The sequence below is a fragment of the Spea bombifrons genome, chromosome 3 (genome assembly GCF_027358695.1).
Source record: "Spea bombifrons isolate aSpeBom1 chromosome 3, aSpeBom1.2.pri, whole genome shotgun sequence".
NCBI lineage: Eukaryota > Metazoa > Chordata > Amphibia > Anura > Pelobatidae > Spea > Spea bombifrons.
Window position 1 is genome coordinate 79,233,257 of NC_071089.1, and position 21,704 is coordinate 79,254,960.

General features: G+C 35.7%; 1 protein-coding gene across 1 annotated transcript in view; it reads left to right on the plus strand.

Moving 5' to 3' along the window:
- CSMD1 (CUB and Sushi multiple domains 1) overlaps positions 1 to 21,704 on the plus strand; it is a 645,996-nt gene that overhangs the window by 546,237 nt on the left and 78,055 nt on the right. Inside the window, exons 31-37 of the mRNA XM_053459630.1 lie at positions 2,216 to 2,332; positions 2,705 to 2,818; positions 9,293 to 9,388; positions 14,837 to 15,040; positions 15,481 to 15,605; positions 17,492 to 17,588; positions 18,629 to 18,733. Of these exons, the coding sequence (XP_053315605.1) occupies positions 2,216 to 2,332; positions 2,705 to 2,818; positions 9,293 to 9,388; positions 14,837 to 15,040; positions 15,481 to 15,605; positions 17,492 to 17,588; positions 18,629 to 18,733 (858 nt within the window). The remainder of the gene's footprint in view (positions 1 to 2,215; positions 2,333 to 2,704; positions 2,819 to 9,292; positions 9,389 to 14,836; positions 15,041 to 15,480; positions 15,606 to 17,491; positions 17,589 to 18,628; positions 18,734 to 21,704) is intronic.

Genomic DNA, 21,704 nt, shown 5'->3' on the forward strand with positions numbered 1-21,704 from the left:
TATAGTTGTAATGCTTATCTTCTAATATTTGCCTATAAATTCCAAGGGAAGGTGAAAATCATAGGCATATGAGGTACATCCGCCGAAGACATTCTTATATTATGAGTTTAGTTTTTTATTATATGAATTAGCTGTGTACAATTACATAGAATTTGACAGCAGGTAAAAACCATTTGGCCCATCTAGTCTGCCTATTAATCAGTCAGTGGTCTTGTATTATTCAGCGATAGCTTTATGCCCATCTCATGCATGTTTAAATTCCCTTACTATATTAGCTGCTATGACTTCTGAAGGGAAGCTGTTCCATTTAACTACAATTTGTAAACTGAGGGTGTTTTGTTTCCGTTCCCACTTTTAAAGATGTTTCTACAAATCTTCAGTGCCCCCTGGGATACGCAGTTCTACACGGTTCTATTGCAGTGATTAGCTAATGATTCTAATAACGGTCCTTACAAAAACCATTACTTGTCAGAAGGCAAGGATATTCTCATCTAAAGCATCTGTATTCAAGTAGGGATTTCAACTGTTATAGACCAGTAAGAAAAGTACCAATTATTGTCAAATATAATTGAATAAAATGGTGAAAATTATGACCTGTGTGACCTTGATATCAGCCCATTTACCCTTTAATCCTGATACTGGTATAAAAACCCTTAGAATTTAGAGCAAAACCTGGGTGTATGGACTGGGACATTTGTGAACAGTATTATGTGACACTGTACAGAAAAGTTGCACTGCGCATATATATATATATATATATATATATATTCTGGTCCTGTAAAGTATGTATTATGATGTGCAGAACCCTGCTTTTACTTGTAATAATGCAAAACTCATAGCGTCTGACAAGTGCAGATTGTTATCAGGCTAAAATTACAATCCTGTGAAATCATTTGTCATTTGTCAAGCAATTTTGATAAGTCTTACATCGGATTGCCAAAAACCGTGCCAACAAAAAATCTCACAGAGATTGGTTTCATGGAATACAGTATGAACTAAATATTTAAAGGTACACTATTGTATACATTTATTTTTTAGTTCCAAAAATATTAGGATTCACAATGCCTTGTTTGTGAAGAATATGAACCAAGGCTCATGCTTTTTTATAAGAATGTATGGTTTTTTGGAGACACATTGTCTATATATATTTTTTTTTCTTAGTTAGCTGCAGCTAGTTTAATATAAAACTATGAAGTTGAAAAAAAAAACTAATTGGGACGGAGACCCGTACTGAGTAGCACCGCTACCCTTCATATTCCCCCGAGACTCATTGTAGGGGTAAATATAACTCAGCATAGATATTTATACACAGGACATGATAGGATTAAAGGTATAATCTCCTCAACAATCAGACAGCCTGGCCAGCCATACAGTTCTATGGCCAGCAATGCCAACCCGACAAAGAGTCACTATTTCAAGGTGATCCCGAGGGAGCGGTGTCCGAAGATGTTATGATCCAAAAAGCGGCGTGGTCTGACGTCGGGACCCAGAGCGTCAGCGTCGGAAACTTCCACGGGAACAGTCCGTGCGGTAGCTATGGCAGAGTTTCATAGCCGCGGCTGGGTAAACCCCAGTCCTAAAGATTGGTAATAAAACCAGGGTTCCCAAACGAGCTCCCTCTCTGTAACCACCACCAAGTGTTGCCCACCACAAGCTTAATGTAACATCAAAAGAATGACATGGTGGGGCAATGAAAGATTATCATTGTTTGTGTGTTACTAGCTTTGAGCACATTGCGTTTGTACTATGCTTCAAGTAAGGAAATAATAATGCTATTAGTATATTTATGCTCGGCTAGATTGCAGCATGTATCTTTCATCAGTAATACACAGTTTACAGTGTTACGCACCTGTGGTAATGAATAGGCAAAGTTCTATTTGTCTAAATTCAGCCTTCAAATGTATAAGGAAAAGCGTGCTTAAAGCCAATTAAAGTGGCAAAATATTGTAGTAACATATGTTTGACATTTCTAAAAACATTTTTACATGTTTGCACCTGTGTGAATCTTAGCATTCACTATGAAGAGAAAACAAGTAGCTCTTCCACAAAGCCAAATCAGTTAATATTGTCTTGCTTTTTAAATTCACCATGAAGCACAAAAGCAATTATATTCCTACTACTGAAATGTTACCGATAATCAACATTGTTTAAAACATGACCGTTTTTGAAATAATGTTTAATAAACAATTCATCCATTTTGTTGTTGCTTTTTTAGCCCCTTGTGGAGGGCAGTTTGCAGGAACCGAGGGAGTGGTTTTGTCTCCAAATTATCCAAATAATTACACTGCTGGCCAGATCTGTCATTACTCAATAACCGTTCCAAAAGAATTTGGTAAGTTTATCAATATATATTTCCATTATCATTTGTGTCTTTTAACTTTTTAAGCTGATGTCTTACATTCAGCATTTGAACAATACATATATTAGTTATTTGCCTTTTATTACAACTGGAAACCCGTAATATATTTACGTACTTCTCAATGTTACTGTTTAAGACATCTATTTCATTAGCTACAAATAGTTTAAACAGAAAAACATATGATATAAAATATAGTAGTACATGAATTGTTTACTAAATGTTGTCATATACTGTAATATAACCTTATATGCATGCATAGAGAGACTGTTCAAAATAATTAACATGTTTAATATTGTTTTAGTTTTCAATATAATAATCTAGAAATTTGACTTTTTTTATTTGCAGTTGTCTTTGGACAATTTTCATTTTTTCAAACAGCGCTGAATGATTTGGTAGAGCTTTTTGACGGTGCCCAAACACAGGCCAGATTGCTGAGCTCCCTTTCAGGAAGTCATACAGGTAGCCATTTTTTTCTTCTTCTTCGGTATCAAACTAGCCTTATTTTTAAAAAGGAAAATACTTTAAAAATAGTCACTAATTACTAAAATGTAATTTAAATGACACTGCCATATATGCAACTATTTTAGTTTCCCTGTTATATTGTGATTAACTAATTTGATTTGGTTATTGTGTATAGGCTGTGATTTCTGATAAAAAAGCACAATCTAAGGAACATTGCTTTACATTTACAACATGTAATATTTTTATGTACAAGTAGGTAAAGCAGAACCATTTGTTAGAAATATATGACAAGATTTGTTGTATTCTATTTTATTGTGAACATTGCACTTTGGCTAGCTGTATAAGAAGACCTTAATTTAAAATAATAATAATAATAATAATAATAAAGACCCAAAAGCATAGCTGCCATTTTTTGCAACAAAAATGGGGAAATATCATACAAAACAAATTTGAGATCCTCAACCAAGAATAGACCATTTTTCCATAGCCTGGGAAGTTCTAGCTCTCTTGTGCCATTACAGAGGAACATTCTCCATCAAAATTTCATCTCATCCTCCCCTAAGGAAATATAAATGTTATTTATACCTGCAAGATTACATAGGTTAACTTGGGTTATGTTCACCCACTTTATATATTCATAGTTAATTACATTTGCTTTTTGTGTGTATTGAATGGGAACACCTTAAGTGTGGTTTAAATCAATCTATATTAGCACTTATATCCTACATAAAACTTGACAGGAGCCAACATGAAGAGCAGGTCTTGCCAAAACAATACTTTTGAATTTCTATGATAAATTCAGTACATCATCAATGTTCAGCATGTTACCCAGGGCGCCAACACAGACTTTTCCTTCTCCCTGTGAGCAGACTGATTTTTATCATGCAGGATGTGATGTCACTAACTGCCGGCTGGATCACTTAGACACAGCGTGCCATGTTGCTAGCTGCGGGTATTACCTACACGTAACAGCTTTAACCCCTTTATGACAATTGCTGATTTCATTTTTTGTACCCTTTGTGACAATGGCTGTTTTAACATTACTGTGGTGCTCGTGTTTAGCTGTAATCTTCTTCTTTCACATTGACTGTACCGTATTTTGATGTCATTATTTTGATTGTATCATATAATTTACTATAAAAAAGTATAAAATATGATTTTTTTTTTTAAAAAAGACTCACTTTTTCACTTCTACTTGAAAAATATTTTACTCGTCTATAAAAGCTGCTAAGCCTGCTAAGGAGATTCTACTATTTGTCTTGAGTTTAGAAATACCCAATGTTTTTATGTTACTTTGCTTTTTTCTGCACGTTATAGGGCAATAATTACAAGTAGGGTTTTGCTATTTCAAAACCATTCTTTCCAAATCTGGTAATTCTGCCCACATGTGCTGTGTGGGACATCTTTGAAGCTGGCCAATGCAATTTACCCCAACACGCCATATATTTTTGACACCCCAAGTATTCTAACTCTTTCCAGGCACTAATTCTACCACCAGTTTTTGTCAAAAGCTGTGGTAGTCATTTTCCTTTCTCACATGTTTTACTGCAGGTATGAATTTACAACTCCTGGTATATGTCACTGTCAAACAACATCCCAATATGTGTTCAGCAACATCTTCTGAGTACAGTGATACCACCCATGCATAGGTTTGCCAGGTTGTTTGGGGGGTAATATGCCACCTTTGAGAGGTGTGTAGTTTTATGAAATTTGGACATCTGGTCAGTCTGTGCCCATGTCCTGTTTTTGGGACATCTTTGAAGCCAGCCAATTCGATTTACCATATCAAATCATACATTTTTTAAACTAGACACCCTATGGACATCTAACATGCCAGTATTTTAACCCTTTCTGTGTGAGAATTTTTTTTAACGCTAATTTTAGGAATTGCTCTTAAAATAAACTTTATATACAATATATTATATAGTATATATATACTATATATTATATAGGGTTTTTGGTGTCGCTGAATGCCTCGGTATCGGGTGAATGTTATGAAGTGCCAAGCAAGTCAAATGTCATCAGAGCCGGCCTTAGGTGTTCTGGCGCCCTGTGCGGACTACTCCTCTGGTGCCCCCCATCCCAAAAAAAGAAAGGAATAAAAACTTGTAACAAAACTTGTAACAAAACCCCAATCACTATATACTACGCCAAACATTGATGTGGTGTAGGCGTACCACTTCATTGTCTGGCTTAGTAGTAGGGATGCACCGAAACGAATTCTGGACTGAAACCGAAAGTGCAGCATTTACCTGGCCATAAACCGAATATGACCCCCCCCACACACCATAAAAAAACACACCAAAATAGGACAAAACAATTAAATAACAATATTATATATATATATATATATATATATATATATATATATATGATTAACAGCAATCACATTCCTATCATGCCCAGGCATACCCAGATTCCAGGATGTACTCGCAGACTTGGCATGATAGGAGTATGATTGCCCTATCTACCCCTTCTCACTCCCTTCTCACTCCCTTCTCCCTATCTACCCCCTTTCCCCTGTCTCACTCCCTTCTCCCTATCTACCCCCATCTAACTATCTACCCTTTCCCTCTTTGAAGTTCACTTACCTTTCAGGAGTCCTGCAGTGGGGGTGCAAGGCCTCTGCCTTTCAGCTCTGCCACTGTATGGAACAGTATAGAGTGATGGGAGTTATGATGTACTTTTAGAGCATAATTAGATCATGAAAAAGACATTGGAAATGGTACAGCATAACACCCATCACTCTCACACACTTACCAATCCACACATATACCAATCCACATGCATACCAATCCACATGCATACCAATCCACACGTATGCCAATCAACACGTATACCAATCCACACGTATACCAATCCACACGTATACCAATCCACACATATACCAATCCACACATATACACTAATCCACACATATATACCAATCCACACACATACCAATCCACACACATACCAATCCACACGTATACCAATCCACACGTATACACTAATCCACACGTATACACTAATCCACACATATATACCAATCCACACATATACACTAATCCACACATATATACCAATCCACACACATACCAATCCACACACATACCAATCCACACATACACCAATCCACACACATACCAATCCACACATACACCAATCCCCACACATACCAATCCACACATATACCAATCCACACACATACCAATCCACACACATACCAATCCACACATACACCAATCCACACATATACCCATCCACACATACACCAATCCACACATATACCCATCCACACATACACCAATCCACTCTCACTGAATGCTTTCCTACCTTTCCTCTTTTCTCCTTACAGCTCCTTTTCCTTCTCTTCGCTCCTCTTCTTCAGTTCTTCTGTCTTCTTCCAGGTCAGAGGGCACGGACAGCGGTGGGCGCGGCTTCAGTGTTGTGCGCCGGGATCTGACAACAAACCCCGGCGCACAGCAGCTGTTGCCGCGCGGATCACAAGGGAGCGGTATTAAAGACCTCCGGCTCCCTTGAGTGATTTTAAGCCGGGTTGAAGGGAGATCCTTGAACCGGCTTAAAATCACTCAAGGGAGCGGGAGGTCTGTTAAAGACCTCCGATACCGCTCCCTTGCGAGCCTGCTCCTCCAGCGGCGGACATTACTGTCCGTCTCTGGAGGGGTGCCGGGTGCCCCCCTGATGAGCGGCACCCGGTGTGGAAAGCCGCCGCCGCTAGGTACGCCACTGGCGGCGTCGGACAGCGCGGCGGACCCCCCGGCGGCGCCCCCTGGAGTGTGGCGCCCTGTGCGGTCGCACAGGTCGCACACCCCAAAGGCCGGCCCTGAATGTCATCAAGGAGTTAAAGAGGCAGACACTGGTCGCAGGGGTTGCCCTTTGTGATCCCTGTGACCATGATTGTTATGTCCCTGGCCGGGGATTTGTACTAGTGTGGCAACCCCTGATGAGTGACACCTGAGGCACCGCCCCCAATATCTCTACAAAATAACTAGGCAATGAGATAGTTTATTGCTAAAATAATTATGCATCTCCCTTGTTTTTATCTGTATGAATTATGTTTACTTATTAACCAGAATTAATAATAATATTACAGTACATGCAATTAACTTACATTTTATTCCCTGACAGAACATTTTATTAAAGCTTTTAGTACAGATAGAGTTGAGTTTTTGTCTGCAATTTACAGATATTAATTTTGCTAACGGGTGTTCAGGTTTGTATAAACTACTTATTGTTTAATAACCTGAAAAGTTAGATTGTATTAACTTTAAATTTACTCACACTGTACTCAGAGCTAACCTTTACTTGACATTTTATCGAGAGAATTCTGAAAGTCAGCTATGACTAGGCTGAGGATACAAAATCCTGTAATTCCAAAATCTAGGGAGGTGTAAATTCTATTATCCTTTATTGCCTTCTCATAAGGAATCTCTGCATTAACACAGCCTAATGTAGAATATAGTCTAATTATATACATATATAGTCTTACTAGCAATATTACACTTATTATGAAATGAGTTAATATTTTCATAATAAGTGGTTAAATCTTACTGTTTATAATAAAGAGAACATTGTACAAACTCACATTGTTTTTTACAACAAATGATTTTGAAGAATGCTTTAAATGTTATTTTTTAATATGGTTTACTAAATTTTTTGTATGATAATCTGTAATGTTTTTGCAAATGCATTGACAACATTCGTAAATAGATTATGTTATTTAAATGAATAGTAAATCTTATGCCAAGAAAGCCCTCTGTTGTTTAGCACCAAACTTTTCTGCATCCTTCAGGCTATTAGGCATTCATCTGATATTAAAAAAGCACTTATCCAGTTAAATAAAAAATGAAAATGTCCTTCTTAATGTACAGCTTCTGGATGATTTCTATTGTAGTGCAAACTCACATTAACAAAATTAAAGGGGGCTATGGGGGGTTGTGAATTCCTGTATAATTGAAATACATACTGCAGATATAGCCTTAACAGATTTATAATGCAAAATATAATTACTATTGATACAATATGAATACATTAATATTATGGGACATCATTGATGCAAGACCCATGCAATGCTATGACCTTCTTGTGGCATGACAGGTTAAAAAAAATCTTAATGGTACTAGTTTTAAAAACACACACAGATTAATTTTATTCATTTAAATGTGTTGATGGATGATTGCATTAGTTTAAACGTTTGTTTTTTTGTTTTCTTGCGGAACTTAAGTTTACTCCAATTATGTCCTAGTAGTCCATTTGTTTTAACTTTCATTTGAAATTCTTGGTATCCTAGAATTTTTTTTTTATGAGGTTAGTAATATCAATGTTTGTCCACAGTATCAAAAAAACTTATGTAGTGTATGATTTGAAGCAGGTTTTCATTATTGACATAAGGGGTCATTTTTTAATGTTCAATCAAGAAAACTTTATGACTATATACCTTTAAATGTGAAAGTTCTTGTTGAAGTACAAAAATCATAAAAAAATTCCATTTATAACTTCAATCAAAATCTAATGGAAGTGATATTGTGGTAGTCACGTTTCTCATGTTGCAATTTTGAAAACCGAAGTGAATAGATTATACAGGATATCTATGCATGCATATATTTCTGGGACTTTATCCTGTTTCAGATCAAGCAGTTCTTGTCCAGAAATTCATTTTATTAAGATCAGAGGATTTGCTATGAGAAATAGACTAAATGATTTGGGAAGTATGCAGCAGAAAAAAGTAAAGAGATCTTCATTATGATTATTAGGATAAAAGACTGATACACATATCATCTAGCACATTCATTTAGTGGTTTAGGTACAATGCACTTGAATATGGACAACATTTTTCATGTGTGTGATAGATATCAGAAATGTGATGTAGTTTAATGTAAAATAGAACAAGGAAGCTCTATGTACCTTATATTTGTAATAGATAAGAGCAAATTTCACTCAACATTAAAACAAGGGAAAATAGGTTACAACTATTATTAAATTGTGTTTCAACGTACACGTCTTCACCTCCAACAACTCTTATATTAGTGAGGACTTAAAAGCTATAAATATGTTGGCCCACTGTGTACCCTACTATTTACTATTATTTTTCACATAAGGTGCCAACTTTTTTGAGGGGCTATGCACAGTTCTAGACAGTGTTTATGGGCTGGATCCAAAGGAGATCCTTGATTCCTACAACTGGCTCATTGAGCAGGGGTTCAATGGGGGGGCCTGATGTTGACCATGGAGTACCCAAATATCCTGGGTACCTTGAGTTATGTGAAAGAGGGGCTAATGCCCCTGGAGCCACTCACCATTTTTCATACATATATGCATACTTACATTGTAAATTTACATTTTATTTTAAAATTTGGTCTTGTATATCCCTAAATACCATTAGTTTATGTTTAATGCTATAACCTACATCTCTATCCTAATTACAAGTGTAAAGCCACAGCCTAACATTCTTAATTTACTCTTTTGCAGGGGAGACAATGCCATTAGCCACATCTAATCACATTCTACTGAGATTTAGTACAACAAATGGCGCACCTGCCAAGGGATTTCACTTTGTTTACCAAGGTAATTGAGAATCACTCTCTCATAAGGTTATCAACACTGAGTAGTTTAATATGTATGAAGCATCTTTTTTATTAAAGAAATCCAATTTTCTTTGACTTTCCACTCTATGCTAAAATGCGTTCAAGAAAATGTCTTTATGTATGCATGTATGTCTATATATTTTCTATAACATAGTTTATTTAAAGGTCAACAAGACAATGTTTGGGAACCCACTTTGTACCAATGCAATCAACAACCGCAGATTCTATATTCTAGATAGTGACAGCCATCACTCAGACCAGGGCCTACCACAGTGGGTGCAAAATACATTTTGGACGTCAATACTTTAAATATAAATATATTTTAAAGTGTTTCTCTCAGCACAAGCCTGGTATTAACTAATAACCACTATTAACCCCTTAATGACAAAGCCCGTACATGTACAGGCTCAAAATGTATTGTTTTCAATGGGTTTAGGGACTGCCCATTGTCCTTAAGGGGTTAAAAATGTTTTGTTTGCAGTATATGTAAACACAGTTTTGGCCTCCCTCATGAACTGATGAGCAAAATTCAGACAGCCCTCCTATAATTTCATTTTGAGAATAATTTGAACAGTTTTTACTTCATTTAGAACACTGTATGAGTAGTATTGTTTAATGCTGTGGTATATTCACATCAACAACAGGCCTGACAGAAATACTGCTCCAAATATCCCTTGCCTAGATTATTTGTTTGAATGCAACATAAAGACAATACTGATGGAAATCTGGCATTCAAAGTCTAGTTTGTGACCATCTGTATATGCCTAACCAGTGTCAAATATATTATGTGGCATTTCCAGTACTTTGGCTTTCTCACACTAAGAAAAGTTTGAGTGCTTTCTATCCTGAATATGCATATTATGATGTAACTTGTTTGTTCACGTTAAAGAAAAACAGACTCTTTTTTTGATGACTGACTACAAAAATTATATATATTTGTCTCTACATCCCAGTCCTGCTGACCCTGCTGCCCTGACTGTGTGAAACAAGTTTACAATCAGGTTCAACAATTTTGTTTTTAATAAATAAGGGTACCAGTGACCCTATGGTGAAAATTAGGATACGTGTTACTCCAGATACCTCTTTAGAAAATTAGGAAGTCAATAAATAGAAGACTGAGTGCCCAACCATCAGGATTTCGCTGGTCAAACCAACTAAGAACCGCAAGTGACCGCAACAAAATCCAATTTACCTGAGGTGGCAGCAAGACTGGAAGAATCCTTTCAGAACGAGGTTGTTGAACCATAAGCATATGTCATGTCCAAAAAGTACCTGTGCCTTGAGCAGAGCTATATGGTAGAGGCACATGAGCAATAACTGTAATGGGGGCTCCAGAGACTGAAAACTGACATCTCTATACTCAAGGAAATTATTATTTGGAGCTGAGGTGTAGATGTGCAGAGGAGTACAAAGGGCTGCAGGAGACATAGCTCATGGTGTGGTAATTTAAAAAGACAAGGCCTTTCAGTTGGACAGCATGGATATAAAAGCATTTTCCATTTGGGCTCAGACACATTAAAAAAAAAAATGTTTGACAATTTTTCCTTAGAGTAAATTGTTTCCTGTATTCATAACAATTTATTTCAGTGAACTGTAAATGATGGCAACAATTTTGTTTGTGTCCTATAAATATTTCATTTGGCATCCACATTATTATGGATTTTCATTATCTATTAAAATGTGAACATGTTTGAATCTGCTGCACTTGCCGTGTTGCTATTGTGCGTTCTCCTTTGAGCAATGTATACTCATTGAATGAGCACACCAGCCTGACCTGCAAAGTCAATCATCTTATTTATCACTCTCTATTCCTGGTTGACCTTATTCTCTGTTCACTTTCCACTGGGCTGATTTCAATTTTGTTTCACAGCAGTGTGAAACATTTACTAAAGAATGAAAAATAATTACTGCAGGAAATAGAATTCCCATTTAACGCTGGTTTAAAAATGCCAGCTAGTCAGCAATATGTCGAAAAAAGAAAAAAAAACAAGACGTCTATAACTTCCAGTGCTTCATCTTTCTTTGTCAATATGAAACCAACATGGAATAAAGATGAAATCTCATTAGCCACTAGTTCTCACGCAGTGACAATTAATACCACAAAGACAAGTATACGTGCCTCATTTACTCTATTCAAAGTTGTCTATTTCCTTAGAATTTGTAGTGGCAGGGGGTACCATGTTAAACAGAGGGGAAAAAATACAATTTGCAATGTAAAAAAACAAATAATTGATGCTTGAACATTGAACTTAACTGAGAGTTGACATTACACTTTCTAGCACTATTTGAGATGATCTGTTTTTTGGACCAGGTTCGATTGACATTTAAGAATGACCACAATTCTTGTACACTCTAAACCATAATACTGATTGTTTTTTTCATTTCTCAGACTTTCATCTAGGCTTACAACTTTAATTTGCGAGCAGTTCAGAAATCCCCTTTACATTTCTATCACTCAGCGTTCGATTGAAACACATTTTTAGTTTAGATTGCAATTTTACTTCCCCATGGAAATCTGTTAGTGAACAAAGCAGTACTGGGAGACAGATAAAGATGTTTAATGAAAGTGAACTTATGTACAGAAAAGTGACACATCCACACTGCTCAGGCTGACAGACACATAAAAACGTATCACACTGATGCACTCACATAAATGGAGATTGAACCTCTTTAGGGTGACCACGTTTTATTTCTGCCATTCAGGGAGACAATATGAAGGGGATTAGATTACACACATAGGTGTATATTTATATATATATATATATGACAAACACACTGATTCACATATGCACACATCGTCACAAAATACATTTTAGAATATATATATATATATATATATTATACTGTATATATATATATATATTATACTGTATATATATATATATATATTATACTGTATATATATATATATATATATATATATATATATATATATATATATATATATATATATATATCACATACACACTAATTCACATATACTATTATATATTAATTATTAGGAAGCCTTGGAAACCATGTTGATTTCAGATTAAATATTATACATATTATCGTTACACACATGAGTAAATTCAAAGTGTTAACCCCTCCATTACCAGGCATCAGCAGATTCAGAGAATAAACTTCTCTATTACCAGGCATTACACACACAGTCACACAAACAGACAAACATGGTGACACAAACAGACAAACACAGTCACATACACACAGTCAAACACACAGACCTGGTGCCAGTCTGAAGGTCTGAAGGAGGTACTTGGTCTATCAGGAGAGGCTTCTAAAATCTCAGGCAATCAGGAGAGTTGAAAAGTCTCTCCTGATTGGCTGAGACCTCCACTCAGACTTCTCATTCCGGGCAATCCGGGACATGTGGTCATCCTAAACCTCTTTCTGGCTTTAGCATGCCAGAATAGACTTTTACTTATCACATAACGGTATGTTCTGAGGTAGATATATATAATCATTAAAAACTTCCTACTGAAGACACCCCATTGTCCCTTAATCCTAAAAAATGCATAATCTGTTTTTCAACTGCCTAACAAAAAAGAAATATAGTGATTATGGATTCTTGACTGTGACTCCTAAAAAGCTTCATTACAATCAAGAGAAAACACATTGTACTGGACCATTCAACTAGTACAGACTATTAAAATCAGTTTACATAGAAATATATTTACCCCTTTAAACTTGGACTGAAGCATAAAAATATAACTACACTAGTCCCAATAGTTGATATATAAATGTATTGTTATTTAAAAAAATAATAATAATTATTAATACTTTAACTTAAGTATATTGGTTTATACATATGTTTAGCTGCAAAGGCAAAACAAATATATTCATTTAGCTGTCATGGGGGGTCTAGTTGTGCATGGGAGTCCAATATGCAGAAGGGATCACAGTTGTAGGTATCCAGGGAAATAAAAGAATAATTGCTAGATCCACTGCCAGGCCTGGTCTAATGGTACCGCTGCTTAGGCAGATCCAGATAGCAAGCAGGCATGATAAAACAAAGTAAAAGATGGGGAAGCATAACACAAAATATTCTAACGCAAAACATAGTTAATCCTATGGTCATAATATGTAAGCTTGCCACCAATTCGTGGTACTTCACATGAGCCAACAACCCGGACTACAATAAATTAGAATTGTTCTTTGATGTAATTGGAAACACAGTGACTTGAACACAGAATTGTTATATGCTGTGATTTTGAGATAAATAAGTATGTACATGCTTTTGACTAGTTGGTGATCTTTTTTTGAATTTGTGTACTGGGAGTCGAGTCGCATTCTTGACTGATTTTAGCAAAAGACTGTCTTGAATTGAGCTCATGATCACTTAGACTCCGCTGAGCAATTTGTTTGAAATGTACAATATGTGTATGCCTTCCAAAGGATAAGTATAATAAAAATTACAATACAGTTCTGTTTAAAACTTCATAAAAAAACTTAGAATAATTCTTGAGAGAAACTGCCAATACTTTATGTAATTTACAAAAATCTATGCTATTAATAATGACATATACCATCAGAAAGCAATTCAGCAATCAGCAAAACTGCTGAAAATTCTCTTCTGCAATCTTCATGCTATTTGAATATAACTGACACTTTATAAGTAACCCATATAGTTTACCACAGAAACACTTAGAGAAAGTGCATTTAAAACTATATTTTGTAGACAGAATATGTGATAGAAAATATTAAATTAGTTTTTTCATTATGGAATACTGGACCATATTATTTTAAGTAATGAAACATAATTGCCATCATAAATCAGTAAGTGGTTAATATAGCAATTGTTGCTGTCATGAGCGTGTGTGACATTTAACCCCAAATAATTAACATAAAGCAAGTAAATAAACCTACTTAATAGTATTTTGTCACAGTTGAAATATTAACTACTTAAATGTGAATTAGAAGCCCCTTGATTCTATATGAATATAAAAATATAAAATGTAATTCGACCGCCCTCAGTAATGCAAACAATACATACACAGATATAAGTGAATGTGACAAATTGGTATATAAGATAATAATAGTGCAACAAATGTTTTCCATGTAAAATGTACTAATGTGAGTAAGTGAAAGACTAAGAGGAGATTAGGTGGAGTGGAAAATCATTGGCAAAGTATCCTTTGCATGGGCAATGACTATTTATACTAATCAAGCCACTCACTCAAGCTTATTGATGTTCCATACGTCTGTTGTATTTACTGGTTTTTAGGTTCTTAGGAAAAATGAAGCTAATTGCATCATATAGCCCACTGTGGCCCATATACTAGCACAGTGTGGGTTTTTTTTTTAGAGGTTAACTGAAAAATTTGATCTAATCTAAACTTTTCTTGGAAATGATATAACTATCATATCTTGTATTTACATGCCATTGACTTTAACTTAGTTAATTTTTTTTATTTTTCCCCATGTTTAGCTGTGCCACGCACTAGTGACACACAGTGCAGCTCGGTTCCTGAGCCCCGATACGGAAGAAGGATAGGTTCTGAGTTCTCAGCAGGCTCTGTAATTCGATTTGAATGCAACCCTGGATACTTGCTTCAAGGATCAAAGGCAATTCTCTGTCAGACTGTACCGAATGCTTTAGCGCAATGGAATGATACAGTTCCAAGCTGCCTAGGTAAATAAACCTTAAATGACCTTTTCTTAACAAAATCATGATACAAAATCATAGCAATAAGTCATCTTTTACTGTTGCCTTTTCTAACTGTTATTTATAATCAGAATTGAATTTTTACTCGTTGTAAAGTTTATAAAGAAGGGATTCTCAAAAAGCTTTAGCTTTAATGTATTCACTTGTATCAATTAACCATTAGGCTTCCTTACTTTTACTATTGACAAAAAGACAATGAGCCAAGGAATTGGTGGACACCCAGTAAATACGTACCACTAATAATCCCATGAAGGTTTTTAAAAGTACCTAGTACCAATTAAAATATTAGAGATTGAGTTACTCCATATACCCATATAAGCCCACCATTGTGTTAGATGAGTGCTTATATTTTCACTTCTTTTTCTTCATCTCCGTCCGTCCATCTCTTTCTTTTCTTTCTTTCTTAGTACCATGTAGTGGCAACTTTACAGAGAGAAGAGGGACAATACTGTCACCTGGTTTTCCTGAACCTTATGGTAATAGCTTGAATTGTATATGGAAGATTACTGTGACTGAAGGATCAGGTATTCAGGCAAGTATATGTACATATTATATATATTGTACTTGAAACTATAGTAAAATTACATTTCAGTGGGACCAAAAAACCCTACATTTAACAAAAAAACCTGGCACAGTTTATAAATATGTTATGGACAGTGTGTATAATTTAGGAATTCCATATAAAGTCAATGCAGTAAATACCTGATGACGTCAACCAAAATCCCAATGCAAATTCAGACATTTCACTTTGTAGAATGAACATATTTTTAAATGACATCCATGATGATGAATTAAATTATGTATATAGAGTAAAGTTTAGATATAACAACTCAAGGGGCATTGATGCCCCACAGGCAAATTCAATATTGATGCATTGATTTACTTTTATTTATATTTTGAAAGAATAGATATCTCTAATATCGCTCACTTATTTTCTAATACTTAGGGAAACTTGAAATAAAAAACCTACTAAAATGTTAAAGATCCAATGTATTTATTTTCATATGTTATGTGCTTCTTTTGAATGCTATCAATGGATTACTTTTCACTATTTTTTCGCAGTATTTTCTTCAAGTACAGTTTACATTTTAACTAAAGCATTCTAGATTTTAATCTATGTTGAGTGTATATTTTTGTGTTTAGTTGTATGAGGAATCAGCACACATCCACCAAACACGATTTAAAAGCACCTATCTGAGGCAATAAATATTGGGGATTTCATCACACTATATCACCATATGTTGCTTAGCCAACCACTATCCAGAAGGATAGAGCCTTTAAGAAGGTCCCCTAGTTGACTAAACATGTTAGGCACCTTGGTCTTGCCATAATTTGTACTTTGGACCTTTATTAAATGGATCCTGAGTGTTACTTGTGAGGAGGAGGAAGTGACCACCGGTAAATCGATTTTATAGTGTATGGCCAGCCTATTTGTCTTTTCCAGCCTATTTGTGGTGTGTCCAGCTACTGGATTCAGTTATCCTGTTAATTCCAGGTAGTGGCTGTGTATCTATTGCGCTCTCACTGAGACAGTATGCCCTTTTGGATCAGCACAATACCCGAATTTGGGGTTGAAAATGGCCACAGTCAATTTGTTATTTTAACCTAGCCATTGTCACGGAACCTTAAATCAAAACCTAGCTGTAACAGCAATGACTACCAAAGTGGACTCCAAGAAATAACATAAATAACATGATAATTAACATGAAAAAATTACACACACAGAAAAGCCCCCTTAAGCTTCCCACGATTGTGACAAATTTACATCACCCAACAAAGCATCACAAATAGGGAGGGAGAGTGGGGCAAACTACACAAGGTAAGGTGACACACAAAATGGCCCCTAACTTAGGGACATCACCTCCCTTTAGCTCTGCCCCTAAGCTAAAAAAATGCTGCCAGCCCTACTCGGTATCCCAGTCAAGTCCCTACTTGGCCCATTTTGGCCCCCCGTGGGCATCATGACTGCTTATTATGCATGGGACAGTTTTGACGGTTTTGGTACAGATAGCTTGGATATACACGATCAGCCATAACATTATGACTACTGACAGGTGAAGTGAGTAACACTGATAATCTTGTGATCAGTGGGTGGGATATATTAGGCAGCAAGCGAATATTCTGTCCTCAAAGTCGATGTGTTAGAAGCAGGAAAAACGGGCAAGCGTAAAGATCTCAGCAACTTTGACAAGCGCCAAATTGTGATGGCTAGACAAATGAAAACTGCAGTGTATCACATATGTATATATATATTCAATGTTATTTATTGTAATGAGCTGCACAATGTAAGGTTTTGATAAATCTACTTTAAGGAAATATAGATGATAAATATAGAAATAAGAATGCATTGTAGCATTGGGTTTGCAAGTATTTCTCTACTGTAAATAATTATGTAGTTAATCTTGTATTTTTTTACAGATTCAAGTTTTAAGTTTTGCAACAGAGCACAACTGGGATTCGCTTGAGATATATGATGGCTCAGATATGACAGCACCAAGACTGGGCAGCTTTTCTGGTAAACTTCCTCACCTGTTTGCTTTCTCAATGCGTCTTTTAAAAAAAGTACTTTTCAAAATATTGAAAGTTTGGTCCCCATTTCTCTCTCAAACTATAGCCTAGTGGTGGGTTAGCTCATAGTAGGCCCATGCTGAGTCCCAGACCTAGCCAGATTTAAGTCTGAACAAGAGGCTTGTCTTTAGGCTGCAAGAATCCAAAGTTGGAAAGGAATGGAATGTCAAGAATGCTTGGATATGGCTTGTTTTACTCCCCTTCTGATGAGCCTGTCCGAGCTATGCATTTGTCTTGCACTTGACTCAAACTAACAATAACTCAGCCAGCTCTATTATTCTCGTTGCCCCCATTCTTCTTTGATCTTCAAGTCAGGGAACTGCACTGCAACTTATTAACATTTTCAGTTCTTGCTGAATCCTTCATTGCTTGAAAGCTGCTATAGACAGGTAGCTAAGTTTCTGTCTGAACCCATGGCAACAGTAGGCTCCGTTTGGACCATTACTGGTAATTGCAGTAGTGCCACTTTTGGACAAATTATGGACGAGATGTTACATTGGTGCAAGGAGCACTTTTCCTGCAAGCCAAATAGCCGGGTGGATAAGAAAAAAGGCAATATCATATGGGGGTAATCTACAGAATCCCTCCATTCATTTGCAATGAGATCACATGTAGATTTGAAGGACCACTTAGCTGTCAGTGTCTCCCTTCACAAGCCCCTTATATGCTGTGTATACTCGCATGTTATCCATTTCTCAAAACTGCATGCAGTTAGTGACTGTATTGCAGCACAGGAAAGAGTCAGCTGAAAGAACTAGCATTACTACTAATAATGTGGATGACTCCAGTCTGTGACCTCTGTCTGCCACAGATGCCTCTGATAGATTTATCTGATCATTAGATCTACATCTTAGAGATTATTAGATCTTTGTACAGTAACGTTCCCAATGTATTAAAAAGTCAACATTGTTTTTGTCTGTAATCATATATTTTTACTTACACTGTGTGTTTGATAGAACCAGATATTTTTTCTTGTTTTCCTATTAGGTACTACAGTTCCAGCTTTATTAAACAGCACTTCTAATCAACTTTACCTTCACTTTCATTCTGATATAAGTGTGGCAGCTGCTGGATTTCATCTGGAATATAAAAGTAAGATTATATGGTGTTTTTGAATGAACAGTATTCATACAGTAATTTCCAAAACCTTTTTGTTCTTTTGTATTTTCTCTGCCTGACAGCACAGCTAAATATGTAAATGTCACACATTCCAGACAGTTATTCACCAGCACACATGTTCTCTAACTTGAAATCTGTCTATAGACAAGTTTATATTTTCCTTGGTCCACTGCATCACTGATGATGGTTACATCTATTTGTTAATTTGCAAGGGTGCTGTCTTGTAGAAGATGTAAGCAATTTATTCCATAATTCATAATAAAATTTGTCAGTTTTACTATATTAATGCCAGTGTGTAATCAGCACCGATTCAGACACACATTTTTTTATGTAAACCTTTTTAATAATTGCAGAAAAACAACAAGAGGGTTGTATAGTATTGGAGAGCATTTAATTGATGTGAAAGAAATATTAAAAAAAAAAAAAATTGTGTTAACCTTTTTAGAATGAATAGGGTTTTGCAGTAACAGTATGATGAATGGGATGACAAAGGTCAAATTAACAAACTATTCTAGTATTTCATTATGGAAGTATTGCTGTAGCTGGTTAAAGAGAGTAAAATGGCTTTTGAAATGTTCAGCTTTAGCCCTTTGGAAATTAATCTTAATGAGTGATCTTAAAATCTGAGAAAATATATTCAACTGGACATAAATGCATGCTCTCTCAGGAATGAACAGGTCTTTTAATCTCATAATTGTCATAAACCCGACACAAATCGCCAACCACTCCATCATTCAAATATTATTATGCTGCCTGTTTTTGTGTTCAGGATTGATTGTTCATACATTAATTATGTAGGTTCATTAAGTAATGTGATGTTGCTTTGCATTTGTAAATGCTCTAATTCTATTAATTTTTTTTTAGTGTTTATAAATGGCAAGCTAAGAACTTATTCTTTTAGACTGGCGGTTTTCTTTGTCCTGATGACATGATAGTAAGAAAACTAACTAAAATTAGAACCAACTTGGTCATTTGTATCTGTAAGCCTATACCAACTTCTCATGAAATTGATTTTTTTTTAGATTTGTTTTTGGAGTGAGTATAAACATGTTAACATTTGGTTATGGACACGATTATAGGTGTAGTGCTATTTACTTAATGCATAAAAAAGACACAAACATAAACTAGCGAGTATTTAATAAATGGCAAAAAGAATAACAACAGAGATAACGCTTGAGTATCTAATTCATACATAGATGTGTCTAAGTAACTAATTAGTTTAAATGCTGAACAAAGCCGTTTATTTCATTTATTGAATTTTTTTGTAAAGTGAAGATTATCACTGTGCTTGTATATGCTAATTGGCATGTCTGTTGCTAGCTGTCTTGGATTTAATTTCTTTTTTAGAAAGAATGCTTCATTAAGATAATATAAGCAGTCATTTTCACTGTGCGTGAATCACTGCACCATTAGGAGAATCCATGTCTGTTGATGCCTTGTAGATGTCTTGGTAATTCAAGGGTTTTAACATCTACTTTAAAGCTGCAAAGATTATATGCAGATGTATATTCATCATATATTAATTATATTATCTATAGAAAAATATTTTCTGTATGACACACAATGCAAATGTATCTGCAAAATGTGATATTTTAGAAAGCCATTGGATTAATTAATGGGTCAACCTGTAAAGCGGCTGACTTAAAAATTGACATAACCTAGTTAAAGGGTTAATGGGCAAAACATAGTTCACAAGGGCTTCCATGCTACAACTGCAATACGTATATTAACATTCTACTTGCTTTGAATATGAGTTGATGTGAATGTTAGGGCTTTTTTGAGTTGCATTTGCAGTCAGGCAAATTTAAGTAAGCTTGAAAATTCCTACTTTTCTACAAAATAGATAAGTTAAAATGGGAACCCCACTACCTCTACCCAGTGTGCCAGGGTGTAAGGATAAAAAGCAGACTTATGGAAAGCATAGTACCTATCATGCCCTCCTCATCCCGTCATCCCGTATTGCATGTGATGGGGGGGTAATATAAAAGTCTCCTTGGTGGAGCTTGGTGTCCATTGTTGCGATTTTGCTGCTGCAAAGTTACCTTGGCTGCCATCCTGACTGCACTCGATATTTACTGTTATACTTGAAATGTTTTAAGGGTACTTTCCCCCTAGTTGGAATTGCCAGGTACAGTAAGTTTGCAAGAGAGCTGTAGTTTCAACTCTTTGGCTTTGCATTATGAAAGACAAACCCAGTGAGTCCACCCCCCTCAAGGAAGAGCTAATCACGTCTGTGTTTGGAAGTGCCCTTCTACAATTTGCTTATGCATTTTTCATTGCAAGCTCATCTCTTTTTACTGGATAAATGTGCCAGAGTTGAGATGAAATTTCAACTCCCCTGCATATTCACTGGCAAAGTCCTGCATTAGCGAATAAACCCTTGAGTGTGTTTCTCTGCAACTCACTGGACTTGGATGACTGGGCAGGGGCAAGTGAAGGAACAGAATCCGTTTACCTGGAAGTCCCCTTTCTTTTAGATAACTCCCCTCCAAACAAAGGCATACCTTGGTCTATTGAATTACTATTACTATTTAATTAAAACATTTTACCAGAAAATTGTAATCAGCCTTGGGTTAGGGTGCCTGGGTGCAGTATTTCTTTGGCTCCCCTCCATAACAACACACTTTCACCCACTTCTTCTGTCCCTGTCCTGTCTTTCCAAGAAGCAACTAATCCTAGGTTTAGACATTTTACTTCAACACCATACACAAGCACACACACCTACACAAACACCTGCTTACACCAAATTATAAAACACACTCATTTTAACACCATGCACTGTAGCAACATATGGTGACACACACACATACACTCTAACACAATATGTTCACAAAGCGTTAGAAAAGATGACATGTTTTATGAATGATAAGAATATTTACTTTTTAAATGTGATATTTTGTTAGTAGTATGAATATATACAATTTTATATTTGTATCTACTTTCT